Below are 19,586 nucleotides of genomic sequence, written 5' to 3'. Positions count from 1 at the left end.
CAAATTAAAACTTGATTTTGTCTTGCTAGCACAGAGTAAAAACTGAGACCAATTTAAGGTTTAGATATAGCTAGCTATGTTGTGAAAAGAGGCCCTCCTAGCCTTTTGATTATATCCAAGTTATAAAATAATTACACTGATGCTTTTAATTTGATTATATCCAAGTTATAAAATAATTACAGATGCTTTTAACCTGCCCTGTGTAATATTTTAACATATTGCTATTTAATAATTTGGAGACAGTTAATATTTTTGATAATTTACATGACCTTAAGCACTGTACATGACATAGCTATCTAATAAATCATATGGTGATTAATTAGTGTTTGAAAATAATTGTACTTTTATTTGAGTAAGCATTCTGGGAAAAAAGTGTGTTGAATACAGTTTCCTGCTATGTTTCCTGATTTTTTAAAATTTTTCTCATCAAGAGAGTTAAATAGCACTCAACCCAAAAGTCCAATGAATCAAACTTCTCCTTTCTCCCACTTTTACATGCTCACTTCCAACCATCATTTCCCTGCAAAATTTCTACTTAGTCTCTCAAAAATCAATGCTATGAAAGTTTTCTGAAAGGCTCAGCCGTTTCTTTTAGTCTCTGAATGATTACAGTATTCTGTAAAGCTGCTTCTCCCAGGGTGAGTGTCTCATCTAGCAATCTGAGGAAAGGAAGCGCTGTTGCCAGGGAAAAGGGAGGGCTTCTTTGAGGTGCTTGGTACTTTTCAATGAAGTCTTTGATGTGGCTTACCCTATGAGAAATATTAAATTTCTGGACAATTCTTTTCCCATTGGCTAACCAGATCTGTACATTAGTAATGGGTTCCAAGTTGTTCAGTGAAACAGCACATAAAGTATTTTTACTTTCAACTTCAATAATCTTTGCTTTTGAAACAATTTTTGGTGTAGCACTTCCTAGTCTATGACCCTGTCCTGAGAAGGGCTGGAACACAGGCTTTGTCAATATACATACTTCAGTTTTTTTGTCTTCAACTTTCACATCCACCTCCTCTTTATCAAAAATTCCCTGTAATTCTGCAGGTAATTCCCCCTTCTTGATGGAGTTCAGGAATTGTTGACTTGCACCATCAGAGTAAGTTCTAAAGTCATCGTTGACAGTGAACCCGTTTTTCCACAATTTTATATTTATATCTACCTGTTTCTTCTGTTCAGTGGGAGACAAGGATTTGGCACCAATCTTCTGAGCTTCCTCAAAAAGGCTGTCAACTAAGTGTTCACAATTCATTTGCTGGTTATCACTAAGAGGCTGATTGTCAGATCCTGTGTCACAAACCCATTCTTCTTTTATACTTTCAAGATTATCTACTTCTTTCATTCTATGTGTTTCCCTCCCGGGCGCGGCCTCGCCGCCGGGTGCTCAGTTAGCTCAGTGCTCCTCGGCACGGTCGTGACTGTCGGGCAAGCGCGCTGAAGCGCCACCCGGGACACTCCTCTCGGGTTCGATTCCCTCGCGGTCTCCTCCCGGGACGAGGAGGAGCGCGCGCCGGAGGCTCCGCGCGCCGTCCCAGGAGCCAACACTAATCTTATCACTGCTCCTCCTTTAAATTATTTTTTCCTTTAATGGGTTATTATTTTACTTGATGAGGTTTGTAGCTGAATGACTAGTAAGAGGTGGAGCCTCATGAGAGGTGATTGGTCAGTGGGTTGCCTTGTGTTTAGCTTCCTGGGCCTCTCCCTCCACTTCTCCATTGCCTGTAGATGAGCGTCTTTGCTGAGATTCACCTCTCCATCATGATGTTCTGCCTACACATGATGGAACAACAGTGATGGGGCCTACTGACTATGGATAGAAATTGCCAAAACAGAACCAAATAAAGCTGTTCTCTGTTATTTTGTTTTGTTTGAGATAGGGTCTTACTATGTAGCTCTGGTTGGCCTTGATCTCAGTATGTAGCCCAGGCTGTTTTCAAACTTAGGATCCTCCTAACTTAACCTCCCAAGTCCTGGATTTTTAGGTACATACCAGTACTTCAGAGTCCTTAATCCTTTAATATAGTTTTTCTCAGGTGTTTTGTCACAGCACCAAAAACTACTTAGCTTACTACCCTTACTTAAAAGAGCCCAGGTATCCATTTAATAAGTTACAGCAACCCAGTGGAGGAAATATCTGAATAAAACTGCATAGAAAAGGGGATCACACAGTTTCATTTTTGCCTGCCCTATCTCATATCCCTGGCTGTCATTGCTCAACACCAGCAAGGATGACTGTGCCACATGTGTTCTGTAAAAGGGAAAGGAGACCCAAGTGAATGACCGGCTCTCCAATAATCATGATATTGCACAAAAGACCCATGGTTGGTGGTATTGTACTTGTTTTTCTGGGGTGATCTGTATGGCAGTGATATAGGAAAAAACAAAGGTGAATGGAAGGGCTCTCAGCATCTGCTATGTGGCAGGTGTTACTGCAATATCAGTGACTTGGTCTACTGAGGACCCCAGCAGTCCTTGGCAGTGACAATGTCAAGAGCTTTAATGGAAGCTGCATACTTTCTACAATTCTCACTGGCAGAGGGCATACAGTGCTAGACACCACAGATCCCAGTGGCATGGCCCACAGAAACCAATAGCCCCATAGCTATTGTGAGGCTGAGCAATGACATTTTTAGCTTCATAGATGATCTAAGCCCTTTTGCTCTCCACTACCTCTGACCACCTTTTCCACTTCCCATGCATGCATAATCACCAATGAAGGGAAGACATTAAAGCACAGTATTACAGCACATCATCAAGTCATAAGGAATGACAGCACAACAGAAAGAAATTCAAAATGGAAATAATTTTTACTTGCCAAAAATTACATAAATTGAACAAACTCTGATCAAAGACAGTGTGTCTGAATGGATACAAAAATCAATATTAATGTTGCCTAAGGGAGATCTTTCCAGTTTTAGGGACTCATAATGATTAAAGTAAAGAGATGAGAAAGACACTATTCAAATGAAACCCAAATGATAGGACGCATTATGGTACTATAATCAGAAAGAAGATACAACAATGCATCCAGTATTAGACCATGAAGCAAATTAAAACAGATCTCAAAAGAGAAATTGACAAAAATAGTAGTAGGAAACTTTTTTTCCCTGTTGTAGGCTCAAACTCTGGGCCTAGGTGCTGTCCCTGGGCTTCTTTTGCTCAAGGCTAGTGCTCTACCACTTGAGCCACAGCACCACTTCTGCCTTTTTCTTTGGTTAACTGGAGATAAGCGTCTCATGGACTTTCTTGCCCAGGCTGGCTTTAAACCACAATCTTCAGATCTCAGCTCCCTGAGTAGCTAGGATTATAGGTGTGAGCCACTGGCACCAAGCTCTAGTAGGGAACTTTGCTCCACTTTCAACAGTGGTGCAACTATCCAGACAGAAAACCAATAAGGAAACATTGGATGTGAGGTATACATTAGACCAAATAGACTAGCAGACATATATGGACTTTCCATCTAACAGCAACAGAAATATATTCTTCTGAAGGTATATAGGAAACTGTGGCATAGATCAATCGTATGTTGAGACTAAAAACAAGCTTTAAGAAATTTAAAAGCCAGGTGCCAGAGGCTCACATCTGTAATCCTTGATACGTATGAGACTGAGATCTGAGTACTGTGGTTCAAAGCCAGCTTGGGCAAGAAGATTCGTGGGACTCTTATCTACAATTAACCACTCAAAAGCTGGAAGTGGAACTGTGGATGAAATGGTAAACTTAAACAAAAGTCTCAGCAGCAGTACCCATGCCCTGAATTCAAGCCCCAGGACCAGCACACGCGCACATGTACACACACACACACACACACACACACACACAATTAAAAAGTGTATAACCCCTAGCCAGGCACAAGTGGCTTATACCTGTAATCCTAGCTACTCAGGAAGCTGACATTTGAGGATTGTGGTTGGAAGCCAGCCTAGGCAGGGAAGTCTGAGAAACTCTTATATCCAATTAAAAATAAAGAAGTTTTTAACCCTTCAACCACAATTGGAAGAAGTGAAAAGTAACAAGAAGAAAACGTCTTGAATGTATGGAAATAAAATAATGTTAATAGGTCAAGAAGACAACTAAAGGGGAAAAAAAATAGATGGAGGTAAATGAAACCAGAAGCCTAACCTACCCAAACTTAGTTAATGCATCTATATAAAGACAAATGCTTGTATGAATAAAAATGAGTTCAAATAAATATTCTAACTTTACTTTTAAAAGAGCAAGAAGAACCTAAAATAATAGAAGAAATAAAATAGAAGAAACAAAACCATAGAACATGTCAACACAACATAAAGCTATGTCTGAAAAAGATTAGTCTTTAGGAAAAGACTAAGAAAAGAGAAGATTGTTAAGTGCATATTTTTAAAAGGAGGCAATGTTCTATTGACACCATCAAGTAAAAGACTACTTTGAATAAATACATGCTACCAAAATGAGACTTTGAAGAAATGAATAATATCCTAGAAACATACAGAAGCAACCATGAACAGACCAATCAATACCAATAGTAAAGAGCTTGACTCAATCAGCTCACTGCTGAATTCTACTAAACATTGAAAGACTTGTTACCAGTTCTTCTCAGAGTTTTCCAAAAAACTGAAGAGGAGGAAATAATTCCAAACTTATTTAATTAGGTCAGTTCTGTGCCCACAAAAATTCAATAACATTTTGCACAGAAAGTCAGAAACTTAAATTTCCTATGGAAGTACATGAGACCTCAAATAGCTAAAGCAGGCCTGGGCAGGAAAGTCCATGAGACTCTTATCTCCATTAAACTACTCAGAAAAAGCTGGACGTTGCTCAGTGGAAGAGCACTAGCCTTGAGCACAAAGAGGCTCGGGGATAGTGCCCAGTCCCTGAGTTCAAGCTCCAGGAGTGGAAAAAAATAAATAAACAATATCTATTGAAATGAACTTGCAAGAAATGGAACCAAGAGGATTTTTTTCCTTATTGCTGTTTTTGTTTCCTTTTCATTTTGTCTTGTTTATTCATTTATCTGTTCCTGAGAGGGTGAGGGAGTACAGAAATGGTGAGACAAAGGGTAAACAAATGCAGCAGTGATACTCACTAAGAACTATACATCTCTAGATGGGATGAGAGAAACACTGGGAGAGAGTGAAAGAAAGGGTGACATTGTTCAAAAAGAAATGTAACTGTAACTCCATTGTATATCACCTTTACAGTAACAATACATTAAAATTGTATAATATACAGCAAATAAAACAAACATAATATATAATAAATATAACATATAATATATGTAATGAAAGTATATATATGTAATACGTGTGTGATGTTGCAACAAAGTTAAATATTGCTATCGAGAACTCTTCTAGAAGTAAAGTGGACCTTTATTATAGACACGAGGACCGAGTTATGTGTAAAGATATTACTATATTTAACACATTTCACGTGACAGAGAAGATCCACCAATAGAGGGGTTTCTAACTGAGTGTTCTCTGTTGTAGTCATTTGTGATTTGCTCTGCAGTGACCCTCGTTAGCTGGAGCAATGCTCAGGGTGGACAGGAGACGAGGGCTGCCTATAATAACATAGTGGAATCGATGGGAGGAATAGATCCTTTCATCATAACAAGGAAGCTGTTGACTGACTGCCAATGTGTGCTGGAAACTGGAAAGTAAGATTTAAAAAAATCCAATTTATTTAAAGATTATATGGCATTTTAAAATGAAACTTTCATTTTAAACTCGAATCTCATCTTGGCATTTAATCAACACTAATGACTAATGCTGTTCATTCTGAAATAGGTTTAGACTCCTTGATTTATTTAAAATTAACTGTCATTTCGATTTTGAGACATGAAGGATAGAATTTATGTTTATATACAGGATCATACCTGTTGAACATTGTAGAATTTGTTATTTTTATTCCTCATGTAGTGGAGTTGTACTTTTAAGGAACTGAATTTTTTGTAGATTCTGGTGTTTGAATGCAGGGCTTCATATTATTGCCTGGCTTGCTTGCTCAGGGCTGATATGCCCCAACTTTGAAACATAACTTTATCCCAGGTTTTTGCTGGTTAATTTGAGATGGAGTCTCATGGGCTTTTCTCTCTGGGCTAACCTTGAACTTCCATCTTCCAAGTGTCAGTAGCTTTACAGGTGTGAGCCATTGGGGCCTGATTAGTAAATGAAATATCTAACACTTTCTAAAAAATGGAATCTCTGTAACAATCCCTTTCTCTCACAATCTTTGTTGCAGGTAACTTATGTGATCTGTTTTGAGGGGAAAACATACACACTCCTTCTTGAAAACCAGTAAGTGGCCATTCTTTTCTGCAGTTGTTTTAAAATCACTACCCTGCACTAAGTGTAACTGAAAGCTTAATTACTCCATTGAGCTGACAAATTATATCTTCTTTCAGCTTGAATTTCAAACTTTCACTGTAAGATGTCAGGTTTCATATCTAGCCAAATTGTAACATAACGATGTAAATTTTAGCCTGTCAAATAAATAAAAATAATTCCATACATCTCCTTAAAATGTAACCGCTAGTGTAGCCACCAAATGTTAGTTATTTGTCCATGTATAATTTTTTCATATGCATAAATCATTGTTTTTATGGTGCCAAGCATCTTACTTAACATTACACATATTAAAGTAAAATTTAAACAGAGAACAGGCCTGAGAAATTTCCCAGCTAGAAACGAAAAGCAGGTAGGCCTTGGCAATAGTCCTGATAGGGCTTGAAGTGCAGCACAAGCAAAACTGGCTTCACACCATTTCTTGCAAAGCTCACGCCCATGGGTCTACTGTGAGTTTGCTGATTTGAACTGGCTTTGATTCTGAGAAATGAAGGACATAATGTATGTTTATATACAGGGTCATACATATCAGAACATTCCATTCCTTTTATCTGACCCATGAGGCTCTGTGTTTTGTTTTTTCCTGCATCTCACAATGTAAACAGGTATCTGTGTCTCTGTTAATTTCTTAGGTGACTTGTGTAGAGGCTTGATACGCTCTGTGACTTTGTCCCTGCCACCTTCTTTGTTCACCAGCCTTCTGACACTTGCAGCTGAGCTAAGCTTCCGGAAGACAGAGGTGTGGGGGGCAGAGCTACAGTCCTGTAACATGTCAGCCTGGATCAGCTGACACCCAGTGAATCCTACACTAGACCTGGCCAAGTTACAGAACTCCAGAACCTACCTACCCTCATATACCCAGGCCTGACTGATCAGTAGACCTTTACTATTTCATTATGTGTGCTATTAGATTTGTGATTGTTACATAGCATTTACATAACGCCATTTTAAAAGCTGATTCATACTGGTGTGCAAATGCAGCCACCCTTACCTACATAGTAATGGACGTGTGCTCCATGTACTTACCTATGGACAATGGCAGAGGAGGCTGGTGCTGTCCTTAGTGCTGACTTCCTGATGCTTGTGAGCTGATGGCTTGTCAGGAGTCTCCCTCACTGCAGTGCTGTCCTTCAAAGAGAAGCAGGTGTGAAGAGAACAGTGGTGGTGAGAGAAAGTACTGTCCTCATTGCAGTCTTTATCCTAGTCTGGACTGAACATGCATAGGAATGTTTGGAATCCTAGGTAATTTCCAAGCCCCTTGCAATGTCTAATGATGGTAGCTTGATACTTAATAATCACTGCAATAAGATCATGTTTCCCAAATATGTTGTCTTTGCCTCCCTCCCTCCCTCCTTCCCTCCCTCCCTCCCTCTCTCCCTCCCTCCCTCCCTCCCCTCCCTCCCTTGCTCCTTCCCTCCCTCCCTCCCTCCCTCCCTCCCTCCCTCCCTCCCTCCCTCCCTCCCTCTCTCCCTCCCTCTCTCCCTTTTTTGTGGTGTTGATCTTTGGACTCAGGTCCTGTGCTTGCTCAGCTTTTTTGCTCATGGCTGATGTTCTACTAGTTGAGCCACATCTCCAGCCTGGCTTTTTGCTGGTTTCTTTATGAAAGGAGTCTAGAAGACTTTTCTGCCTGGGCTTCCTTGGGACCTTGATCCTCAGATCTCAGTCTCCTGAGTAGCTAGGCATGAGCTATTGGTGCCTGACCTAAACACATTCTGTCAGGTTTGTCTGTAAAATCTATTTGGCTTGTGAAAGGAGTGCAAAGCATCCTACCACCTCTCTCTCAGCAAAAGCATTTTGAGACCAACTAATATTCTTCTCCAAGAAAGGAGAGGAGGTTGCTGTAGACGAGGTGTACCTTTTCCTCAGTCTAGAGAGGACAGCATGGAGCACCATCTTCAGGAAGTGTGCAAAACACACACAATCTCAGAAAAACTGCCTAATGCAGATAGACACAAAATCAGATGATTCTGGTCATTAGCATGTGTGCCATGAGATTTATTGATGTTTGATATCAAATAGAACTGTGTTGTAATGTGGAAGTGATTACTAACTTATTTTTAATAAGCTAAATCATGGAGAGGCATCTTTAATCTTTGAGTGCTTTAACTGATAAAGCTGAAAGTAAATTGTTACTACCGATATTATTTCAAAATGAACAATGGAATGTCATTGTTTTGTTAAAACAGGTCACTTTTACACCCAAATTTCCAGGCATATTCCAACACCAGAGCTGGGACACTGAAGGCAGACACTTCACTTACAAAGGTAAGCTTCACCCAAGGGCCTGGGGGACCTTGTGTGGTTAGAAAGAATGTGAATGATGGAGTCAGTACACACAACTGCTACACACACAGACCCCACCCCAGATGTCAGGTTGCATTTACTGTTAAATCACATCAGATGAAACAACCATTCTTTAAATCTTGAATTCAAGAATCAGTTATTCAGAAAAGTAGTTTCAATTGGAATGGCTGGAATGTGGAGGGGACGAGGCCAAGGGATCAAAACACCGAAGTTTCCTCCTTCCTTCCTTCCTTCCTTCCTTCCTTCCTTCCTTCCTTCCTTCCTTCCTTCCTTCCTTCCTTCCTTCCTTCCTTCCTTCCTTCCGTCCTTCCTTCCTTCCCTCCCTCCCTCCCTCCCTCCCTCCCTCCCTCCCTCCCTCCCTCCCTCCCTCCCTCCCTCCCTCCCTCCCTCCCTCCCTTCCTCCCTCCCTCCTTTTCTTCCTTCTTTTTTTCCTCCCCCTTCTGTCCCTCCTTTGCCTTCTTTTCTTCCTTCTCATTCACTCTAGGCAGCACTGACTAGCCTTGAACTCTTGATCTCCCTGCTCCAGACTCCCAAGTGCTGGGATTGCAGGTGTGCTCCACCTGGCTGGGTAAGCCTGAGAAGCTATAAATGACATATATCATAGGTCTGAGCAGTGAATGATGTTCCTCACAGGAAGATGCTGGGAGGGAGAGAATGCAAAGTATACTGTGACTGCAATGAAAACAGGCTCATGGGGGAAGCAGTTGGGTACGGAGGGCATCCAAAAGTATTTAGGAGCTGAAATGACTGATAATACCTGAGGAATGTACAATTTGGTCTGCAGAATTTTTATTTTGGGGAAATACAGGATTGAAAAGAACATGCAAGTGAGTGGTCAGATTCTATTCTACACTGAGAGATGATGAATTTGAAAGCACAGCTCTATGGCTTTCTGCGGTAGAATTGGAAGCCAAGTACTGCCCAACCTCAGCATTGTTCGTTCTGTTCACGTTACACTGGCTTTTTGGGGTCTTTTTGAGCTTCCATATGAATTTTGAGATTGATAATTCTACTTCTGTGGAGAATATCATTGGTATTGTGAGTTTAAAAATATTCAGATGGATATGCATATTCTTAAATTCACTTTGGCACTCACTTTGTGGATGTGTTGCTAGACTGACAAATAGAGTAATTCCTAATAGATAGCGCTTTTATGTATCACAATATTATTCAGTGTTATTTTGTCCACGCCTTACTTTGTTTTCCATTTCTTTTTCTTTTCCTACCTTCATCTGAGTTACTTGAACATTTTTAGGTTCTCATCCTGATTTACTAGTATTCTAAAACATTTTGTTTATTTTAATGTTTTGGTTGACTTCTGTGTTATCATACATTTATGTAATTATTTGTAATACTGTATTGTTCAGAATCTTAAGAACAGTATTGGAAACTTACCTCCATTGATCTCTTCTTCCCTCTAAACTTTTTTTTTTTATGATTTCATCCTAAAAAATGTCCCGTGACAGCTCATGTGTTAAAAGCTTTGGAAGAGAGGTGAGGTGATGGGATCATGAGGACTCTAAGTTCAGCAATGCATTGATTCATTGGTGAATTTATAGCCAAATAGAATATTAGGTGAGACCCTTCCTGTTGGTCATCCAGCTTTCCAGCTGCCACTACGCCAGCAGCTCTGCCATCAGTCATCGTCTCGGCCACAAAGTTCTGTCTTGCATTGCCCAGAGCGAGGGATCCACATGACCATGGACTGGAACTTGTGATTAGGAATCCATATAAATCTTATACTAGCTAAAAAATGTTCCACTCAGGTATTTTGTCACAGAACTGAAAAGCAATGGTCAAGTGATGATCATGACATTGTTTTTTGGTATTAGAACTTGAACATGGCTTAATGCTGTCATTTAGCTTTTTCACTCAAAGCTGGTATAGCCGTAGCTCTACTTTCAGCTTTCTTGTGGTTAGTTAGCGATAAGAGTCTCATGGACTTTCCAGCCCAGCCTGGCTTTGAGCTGCCATCTTCATATCTCAAGTGGCTCTGGTTACAAGCAAGAGCCGTGGGCAGCAGGCTGATCAAGACTTTTGACATAGTTACTGAAGATTTTATAGACATTAACCATCACATGGAATTGTTATGCGTATGAGTCAGCTAGTAAATAATATTTCAGAAGCTCATGGGGGTTTATCTTTGCCCATTCTTTCTTTAATTGCTTCTTGCATTCTAAAACTTTTCGTATTATTTTCTTTGTATTTTGAAGAGTTTCTTATAGTCCTTTCAGAACATGTCTTCCAGGACACAATTTCTTTGCTTTTCTTTGTCTGCAAAAGGCTTTTTGAAAAATTTAGTATTAAATAGTGAGTTTGAAAAATCCACAATTTATTTTACTGTGTGTTTCAGAACTTAAAAACTGCTGCATCACCTTCTTTTACCTTTCATGACTTCAGTTTGGGGGGTCCCCTCTAGATTTTGTGTTCTTTCTGTCTGGCTACATTTAACATAATTTTATTGCCTTTAGTGATCATATTTTTGTTATTTGTTTTCTATTTTTCATCAATTTTAAAAAAATCCACTGTTTTTAAACCTCATTTTCTTGTTGTAGGAACACTTACTATTTAACACTTACCATATACTTCCTGGCAAGGTTTAACTTTACATATTGCTGAATACAGTGATGATGTTGTAATACATATCTCTATAGCACCTTGAATGATGGAAACTGTTCCCAATAAAGATCCCTCTTCTGCATTGCGCTAGGTGGCCCAAGCCTGCAATACTAGCTACTTGGCAGGGCTAGATCTGGAAACTGTGGTTCAAAGCTAGACTGGGTTAAAAGAAGTTCACAAGACTATCTCAACCAGTGCCTGGGCTGTCCTGCAGCTGTGGGAGGAGCATGATGCCTGCCTGTCATGCAGCTGTGGGAGGAGCCTGATGCCTGCCTGTCATGCAGCTGTGGGAGGAGCATGATGCCTGCCTGTCCTGCAGCTGTGGGAGGAGCATGATGCCTGCCTGTCATGCAGCTGTGGGAGGAGCATGATGCCTGCCTGTCATGCAGCTGTGGGAGGAGCATGATGCCTGCCTGTCATGCAGCTGTGGGAGGAGCATGATGCCTGCCTGTCCTGCAGCTGTGGGAGGAGCATGACGGCCACATGCAGTGCTGTGCACCAATCATCCTTGGCTTTTCAGGGGAGCACAACATGGGAGTATGGCACAAACAACCAGAGGGGGACTGGGACAAGTGGTGGAGCAACTAATCATCAAGGCCCTGAGTTCAATCCCCAGCACATCCTTTCTACAAAAATAGTCCCCTTTTAGCTTCCATCCTAACCATATATATGCCACTTTTTGGTTCCGTGAATTCAACTATAGTAGATATTTCTGTGTGAAATTCTATAGTATTTGAATGTGACTGGCTTATTTCCCTTAGCATCGTGTTCATTTCTGTTCTCACGGGTAGGGGTTCCTTCTTTTTAAGCTGGTGAGCGCACTATATGTTCATGACACATTTCCTCTCTACATGCTGATGAGCATTTAGGCTCTTTTTACATTTTAGCTACTGTATAAGTCAAACAAAATTCTGCGATTAATCTCTTAATAAAAGGTTTTATTTTGTCAGTGACAAAGGGTAAGATTGCATTCTGTGACACATATCAACAGAGTGAGTCATCTCTGAGGGACAAAGGAATGATTGACATGTCATTAGCAAAGTAGAAAATTAAACAGGAGATTTCAGAAGGAATCTGTCTGGCCCTAGAGGTGTTACGTGGATGCTGGTGAGCTCTGGTGTGTGAGCAGCTTCAGCAACTAGATCAGGCCAGTGTAAAGTTAGTCTAAAGTTGTTCTGGTACATGTGTTATTTGATCTTGTGAGACTGAGTGTGGGAGAAGGTTCTTGTAGAAGCAGCCAGTGTCACATGTAAGAATCCTCCGTTCATGGCCTCCCAGTTTGCCTGGGTCGACACAGGTAGTCCAGGTTAAATCTGGCAACTTTCACATTTTCTCTTCTCTTAATAATATCTGGTTCTTCCAATACTAGGTTTGAATAGGTCCTTATGCTTGCTGAACAAGTGTTTTACATTCGAGCCACTCTACTATTCCAGTCGTTTTTTCATTATATTTAAGTAGCTCTACAAAAGGATTACCATTGAACATGTCAGTTTATGAGTACAATGCTTCTTGACCAACATCACTGTTTTCATCAGTCTTCTTGATCTCTTGCAACCCCACCCATCCTCTCAATTTTCCCAGTTCCATAGGATATGAATTTTGTTTTGATGGACAGATGGTTGTTCTAGTTTCAGACAGAAGGGAAGTTGTTGATAACTAAGTTAGTGCTCAAGCCATTTTAGCGACCCATGTGAGCCACGAGGGCAATATGCAGAAAGCGGTTTTATCAGGTCCCTACGTGCTGATCATGTGTTAGCAAACAGCTTTGTTTTTCCAACATAGTGAACAAGGTTCTGGTCTAGTATTAGTACTTATTGCTCAATACTTAGAGAAAAAAATCTCATAAAAATCTTTAAGTTGTAGCCAATTCGATGACATATGACATTTTAAATGATTTATCTTTCATAGACCTTTTACAACTTCCACTAACTTTTACAGCCTGCTTGAGCCTTTGAGTTGCTCTTTACTGTTTTTTTTCATTTTATAACTATTTAGTCAACCTATTTTTAAAACTCTATGATTTTAGTCTAAGTAATCAATCCAATATCCAATATAGATCTGAATCTTGACTTAGGTTGATATAGATATATTCATATACATAACACAAACGCATACATATAATTGACGATAAAATAGCAAGTAAATCTTATGCCTATATTCTACCCCTTTGAGTGTGTATTTCCATTCTTTTAAGTGGTTTATAGAAATTCATTTAAATAAAATTGAAAACATGTTTGCAACGTTCTATCCCAGAACATCCATCCAGACAGCCAGCTACTTGCAGTGCAAAACATTACTTTAAGCCACATTTCTTGATTTCAACGTGTTCTCTAAATGTTTATGTATAAGTAGTTACACAAAGGAGGTGCCACTTAACAAAGCAGTTTTTCAAAACAATGCATCTTGATCTGTGTCACCCTTCAAAAGAATTTATTTCTATTTATTTACTCATCATTTATTTCTTATTATTGAGATCACAGAAATTTTTATACACAATTATGTTTACATTTTTATTTCTGTTTCTAATATTTTATTTTTTAACCTTTATAAAAATACATCTTCATAGTATTTTTAAAAATTCTCTTACTTATTGGTACCTCTTAGTTTGGTTTGAATATTTTATCTTTCTGGGGGCTGGGGATATGGCCTAGTGGCAATATTTTATCTTTCTCTCTGTGTGTATGCGTGTGTGTGTGTGTGTGTGTGTGTGTGTGTGTGTGTGTGTGTGTCCTGGGGCTTGAACTGTCACTTAAGGCTAGTTAGTGCTCTACTACTTGAGCCACTACTGCACTTCTGGCTTTTTTTGGTGCTTGATTCAGAATATGAGTCTTATGGACTTTGGGGCTTTGAATCATGATCCTCAAATCTTAGCTTCCTCAGTAGCTAGGATCTAATATTTTGTTTAAAATTCAGAATAATAGCGTTTTATAAGTAATTACATTTATGAATTGTAAAACATGGGTGAAATGCGGAGAAAATTATAATTATCAAATTTTTTAATATACTACATATAAATTAGTATGAGAACATAAAAATGCTCAAGTACTCAGAAGAAGGCGGAAGAATAAAAACAAAGAAATGATAAAGTAAAGCACAGACAAAAATAACACTGAATACTGTTGTGATACAAAAATGCCCCAACATGTCAGGATTACTTGATTGATATTTCATCCTGAAACTTTACTAGATTTGTTTCTAACTCTTAATATTTTTAGAATGGTGTCTTTAATGTTGTTTTCTACATGTATGATCTTCAGTATGGATGTTGTTTTGGAATGTCTTTTTCTTGCTTAGTTGCTTTGGCTAAGATTTCCACTCTGATATTGAACAGTCAAAATAGTGTGAGTGGGTATCTTTGCCATACATATAAATGTGGTTTTTTAAATCCATGTATAGGCTATTTTTATTTAATCAGTCATTTTAATAATAAAACACCATTGAATGTGCTATTCCAAACAAAAATTAGTTCCTTGACAATAATCTACGCCTAGCCATATAGTCCTTTCCCTTCATGACATCTAATCACACTCCAAGCAGCCTCTACTCCAAGCTCCATACTCATAACTACCTGTATGTACCAAAGAAATAAATGTGAAACAACAATTGGTGGCCTTTTAAACTCACTGCTCTTGAATCAAAGAAAAATATTATAAATTAATCTTAAGTTTTTTTCCACAGATAGACAAAACACAACAACATTTTTAAAAAAATTTTCTAGTATGAGCAAGAAGTATTTGGATTTCCCTACAAGGGAATATAAATATTTAATGATTGCCAATAAAGATTCTATGATATATGGAGTTTCTCAGAAAATTTTAAAGTCTATATTTTAAGAGGCACACAAGATAGAAAAGTGACTGAATGCAAAGAAAGAATGAAATGAAATTCATCTCTATAATATCACTTAAATTATTTGGAAAACAACTTTCAAACATTTTTAGTATGTCAATTTTTACATTCTTTAATTTTTACAAATTCGAAGCCTCTATTTAAAAATGAAATCTGAGCTGGGCGCTGGTGGCTCACACCTGTAATCCTAGATACATAGGAGGCTGAGATCTGAGGATTGTGGTCAGGAGCCATCCTGGGCAAGAAAGTCTGTGACACTCTTAACTGCAATTAACTACCAGAAAGCTGGAAGTGGAGCTGTGGCTCTAGCCTTGAGTGAAAAAGCTCAGAGACAGCACCCAGACCCTGTGTTCAAGTCCCCTGGCTGAAAACATAAAAATCTGACATACTGGATTTGGGAATATGCTGAATTGTTTTCTAGATTCAGTTAAATCTAGATTTAAGGAGAGTTTTCAAACAAAAATTTCTGTGATCACCTTGTAAAACTAGTGTCAACTGTTTTCAAACTTTCGGTCAGGATATCTTCTAGTATCATGAATTGTTTATAAAAATAAAACTCTCAGGGGCTGGGGATATAGCCTAGTGGCAAGAGTGCCTGCCTCGGATACACGAGGCCCTAGGTTCGATTCCCCAGCACCACATATACAGAAAACGGCCAGAAGCGGTGCTGTGGCTCAAGTGGCAGAGTGCTAGCCTTGAGCGGGAAGAAGCCAGGGACAGTGCTCAGGCCCTGAGTCCAAGGCCCAGGACTGGCCAAAAAAAATTAATAAATAAAATAAAACTCTCAAACATAGAAATACAGAAAGTTCATATACATAGCTATTAAGCTATTGTGATCTTCTGCTAGGACTATCCTAAACCTGTACTAATTATTCCTAATGAGGGAAACCATAGAGTCTATGTTTCTTTGGGTCTGGTTCACTTCACTTAGTTTGATATGAACACATATGATGTTAAGTGAAATGAACTTCAAGTTATAGAAGCGAGTGGTTTACCATTGTTATTTTCAACTTACCATGTGGAATGTGGAAAAAAAGAAAGAGAACAATTATGAATTATTTGTCTGGGAATGAATTAATAGGAAGAATGTATGAATAATTTAGCAAGGTGTATCAATTGGATGCCAGTGGTTCTCATCTATAATCCTAACTTCTCAAGTGACTGAGATCTGAAGCTTAAAGTTAGATGTAAGTCTGAACAGAAAAGTCCTAGAGATTCCCTCTCCAATTAACAAGCAACATGGCTGGACTGGAGTGTGGCTCAAGTGGTGGTCATGTAGCACAGACGCAGGGGGTCAACGCAGGGGGTAGAGCAAGTCACAAATGGGTTAAGCAAGCCGTTTACAGAAGCAGAAATTTGCAGTCAGTCTGACCTAATATCAAATTTAACAAACAGTTGTTACCATGTTCCTCTAATAGCAACTAAGCAAGCATGAGTGGGCTAAAACAATCTAATCAATCATTAGTGGACCAACCTGACAGTCGCCATGGCATTTCTGTAACTATCACTGTGATTATTTCTATAATCTATTACTATGATCATTTTTAACAATCCATTACTATGGTTGCTACCTAGATACAGAGAGGAACAAGAGCTACATATATTTTTAAGTATGAAGCTACAAGGAACTAGTCTCATGGGTGGGGGTACAGCCCTCTAGCGTGGAGTCACCAAAAAGGAGTTATAGAAGTTAAGGATAAACTCTAAGACAGTAAAATTTTACAAGTCCTATTGTTTCTAGGCGTTCAGGGTGTTACACTTTTTCTTGGTTTTCACAATTAGGATAAAAGTTTGGAATCTTTTGTTATTATTCTACAAGTTCCTCAGGCTATATGGATATTTTTCAGCTCATTTTCCTCATGTAGTATATTTTATTGATAACTCTTCACATTCAGTAGTCTTTTTCTTCGCTGAACTCTATAATATAGATCAACCTAAATTTTTTTTCCTTGGTGTGCTTAATTATACTTTTCAATTCCAAAGACAATTTAGCTTTCTTAACCTTTGTAATATGATTGCAGTTGAGTTTCATTCTGCTGTCTTTGTTAGAAGTCCTGCTGCTTTCTAAGTGGTCCACAGTAGTTGTTCGTGGCACTTTCCTGTCGGAGTGGCCTTTGCTGCATGGGTGTCAAGAAACTCCATACAAAGATGAGCATCTCCCACTAAAAGCAGGGCTTCAAGTATTGCTGGTTAATGGTTTGGGACTTACTTTGCCTTCAGCCTCTTTGTGAAGGACTTGTAGCAATAAATGCTGATGAAAATACTGGAGTTGAAGTTGCTGCTACTGCTGCTCAACACAAACCAGGGAATAAATCTCCCCATTTGGAGATGCTCCTGATGGCATGCCAGATGAGACATTTTGCCGGCACCATATGTGGATGGGGATGGATAGCCTAACTAGGCTCTACTGACTGCTGCTGGGAGTAGATTTGGCTTGCCACTTTCACTGGGTATGGGTGGAAGTCATGTCTAATTTTTTAAGTAAATGACTACTGATTGGTACAATCCATCTGGGAGATAATAATATAAAAACAAATTTATGAGCAAGAATATGATGACAGTAAAATTTTCAGGGCCAATTTATAGGGCCAAGAAGAAAACATAATAGAATCTCAAGATTGCTAAAATTTAAAACAAATAGAAAGAACAATTCACTGAAAGAGAATATTAAAGTAGAAAGTGGGAAGGTCAGTGAGGAGGAAAGTTTGAACTACACGTGATCAATTATTTCTCAAGTGAAATAATGGAAATCAATTAAGGTGAGGAAATACCAGTTAAGGTACTTTTAGATAATCCATAAAAATGAATGAAGTATTAAGCAGGCTGTGCACTTAAAAAAGATGCAGATATTTCAGAACTTTGGGGAGAGGGAGGATGGTAATCATGATTATGAATAGAAGGTTTCGAGGGAGAACTTGAAAGTAAGATGGCAAAAAATTGAGTATATGACAAAAACATTGTACTGGCTAAATATAAATGCTGAAGGATATAAAGTGGGTACAGATAAAACTGAGGACTTAATTTAGAAACTAATTATGAATAAACCTTCCTATGTTCCTTCTTAGAGTCATTGCTTTTATAAAGGACATGTTGCAGAGGTTCCAAGATCAGTTGTGACACTAAGGACCTGCTCAGGACTCAGGTAATGACATATTATGAAGGTGTGCATTGAAATCTTATGCCAGCCTTTAATTTCTAGAGTCTTCTTGAAGGATAGAGTGAGAGAAAGAAATACAGACTTGCTCTACTTGAGCAATGCCTTCACTCCTGCTTTTTGTTGGTTATTTTGGAGATAGAATCTTTCATTAGTGAGTTATGCCAGAAACATATACTGACTTGTGTCTTTCTATGATGTCAGAATTTATTGAATAACAGTGAATTCACAGGCTTTGTTAATGACAAATTATTATTTGTCAAGTATTTCTGAGGTCACTTGATAGCCTTGGACCTACTCCTGTACTTGTTTTGATTCCTTTTTTGTCTCCTGTCCTTTTATAGTTTCTTGCCTTTATAGTTTGCAAGCATAAAATTTATACAGAAAAGCCTCCTATTAGCACGAAGTCAATTTACATCTCTTAACTATACCAGCACTACAAACTCTTCTTTAAAGAAATTCTTTGTAAAGGTGATGTACGGAGAGGTTACAGTTACATAAGTCAGGTAAAGAGTGCATTTCTTTCTGGACAGTGTCAAGCTTTCCCTTGTCTTCCCCCACAGAAACTCTAATTAAATGTGGTATGCATGCATGTGTAGAATACATGTAAAGCCCCCTTGAACAAGTAACATACCCTTTAAGCACAATTACTATGAGGGAACTGAAACATGCTCTATCTAGGATGTAGGCACTTGTGGGAGAGGAGAGGGTGAATGGACAGTTTGAAGGAGGGTGAATATGGCCAAAATACTTTATGTCCATATGGGAAAATAGAACAAGGAAGGTTATTGAGATTGGTCTGGGGGGTGGGGAGAGGGAAGCAGGATAAGTAGGGGAGCAAGTGAATTTGATCAAAGATATTGTGTACATATCTCAAAATGAAGCCCTCTGTACAAATAATGATGGTAATAAAAATAAAATTGAGTTTGAAAATTAATAAACATAGAATAATTCTTAGAGATAAGATTACGAAGACTACTATACAATTTGTATAAAAAGTTTCTGTAGTATTTATGTTTCTTGTGGGAAACTATGCTAATTGCATTTTATTTCTTTTTCTACATCTGAATATTTAGAGGATTACTGCAATTAGAGAATGTCAGCTATGGGATTGAGCCATTAGAATATTCAGCTACATATGAACATATACTTTATGAACTAAAGGATAATGAAATTGATTATTTCCCTTTAAAAGAAAATTACTCTAAGCCCCAATATGTAGATCGGTCCTCTAGGATTCTTGTGAAGCCAGAAGTGAGTAGCCACTTTTGTTATTTTCATCTTTGTTATGTTTGAAAAGTATTAATGTGTTGACATTTTCAGATTGGATATACTTGGTAAATAAA

At 38.6% G+C, this 19,586-nt stretch overlaps 2 protein-coding genes across 2 annotated transcripts in view; one reads left to right on the top strand and one right to left on the bottom strand.

The window, feature by feature from the left end:
• Positions 1-416: 416 nt before the first annotated feature.
• Positions 417-1,460, bottom strand: LOC125339313 (UBX domain-containing protein 2A). The gene has a single exon (XM_048330429.1). It carries the CDS (start codon positions 1,331-1,333, stop codon positions 557-559), a length of 777 nt encoding a protein of 258 aa, XP_048186386.1. The 5' UTR covers positions 1,334-1,460; the 3' UTR covers positions 417-556.
• A 16,697-nt stretch (positions 1,461-18,157) lies between these two features.
• The window catches only part of LOC125339386 (A disintegrin and metallopeptidase domain 3-like), a 48,667-nt gene continuing 47,238 nt past the window's right edge, over positions 18,158-19,586 (top strand). The window contains exons 1-2 of the mRNA XM_048330524.1: positions 18,158-18,228; positions 19,317-19,494. The gene's annotated coding sequence lies outside the window, so the exon portion shown is untranslated. The remainder of the gene's footprint in view (positions 18,229-19,316; positions 19,495-19,586) is intronic.

The sequence above is a fragment of the Perognathus longimembris genome, chromosome 21 (genome assembly GCF_023159225.1).
Source record: "Perognathus longimembris pacificus isolate PPM17 chromosome 21, ASM2315922v1, whole genome shotgun sequence".
NCBI lineage: Eukaryota > Metazoa > Chordata > Mammalia > Rodentia > Heteromyidae > Perognathus > Perognathus longimembris.
This window is presented reverse-complemented; position numbering and strand designations above follow the sequence as displayed.

What these genes read in the sequence shown, in the direction of transcription:
- LOC125339313 (XM_048330429.1), bottom strand. Translation starts at nt 1,333, where the DNA reads ATGAAAGAAGTAGATAATCTTGAAAGTATAAAAGAAGAATGGGTTTGT.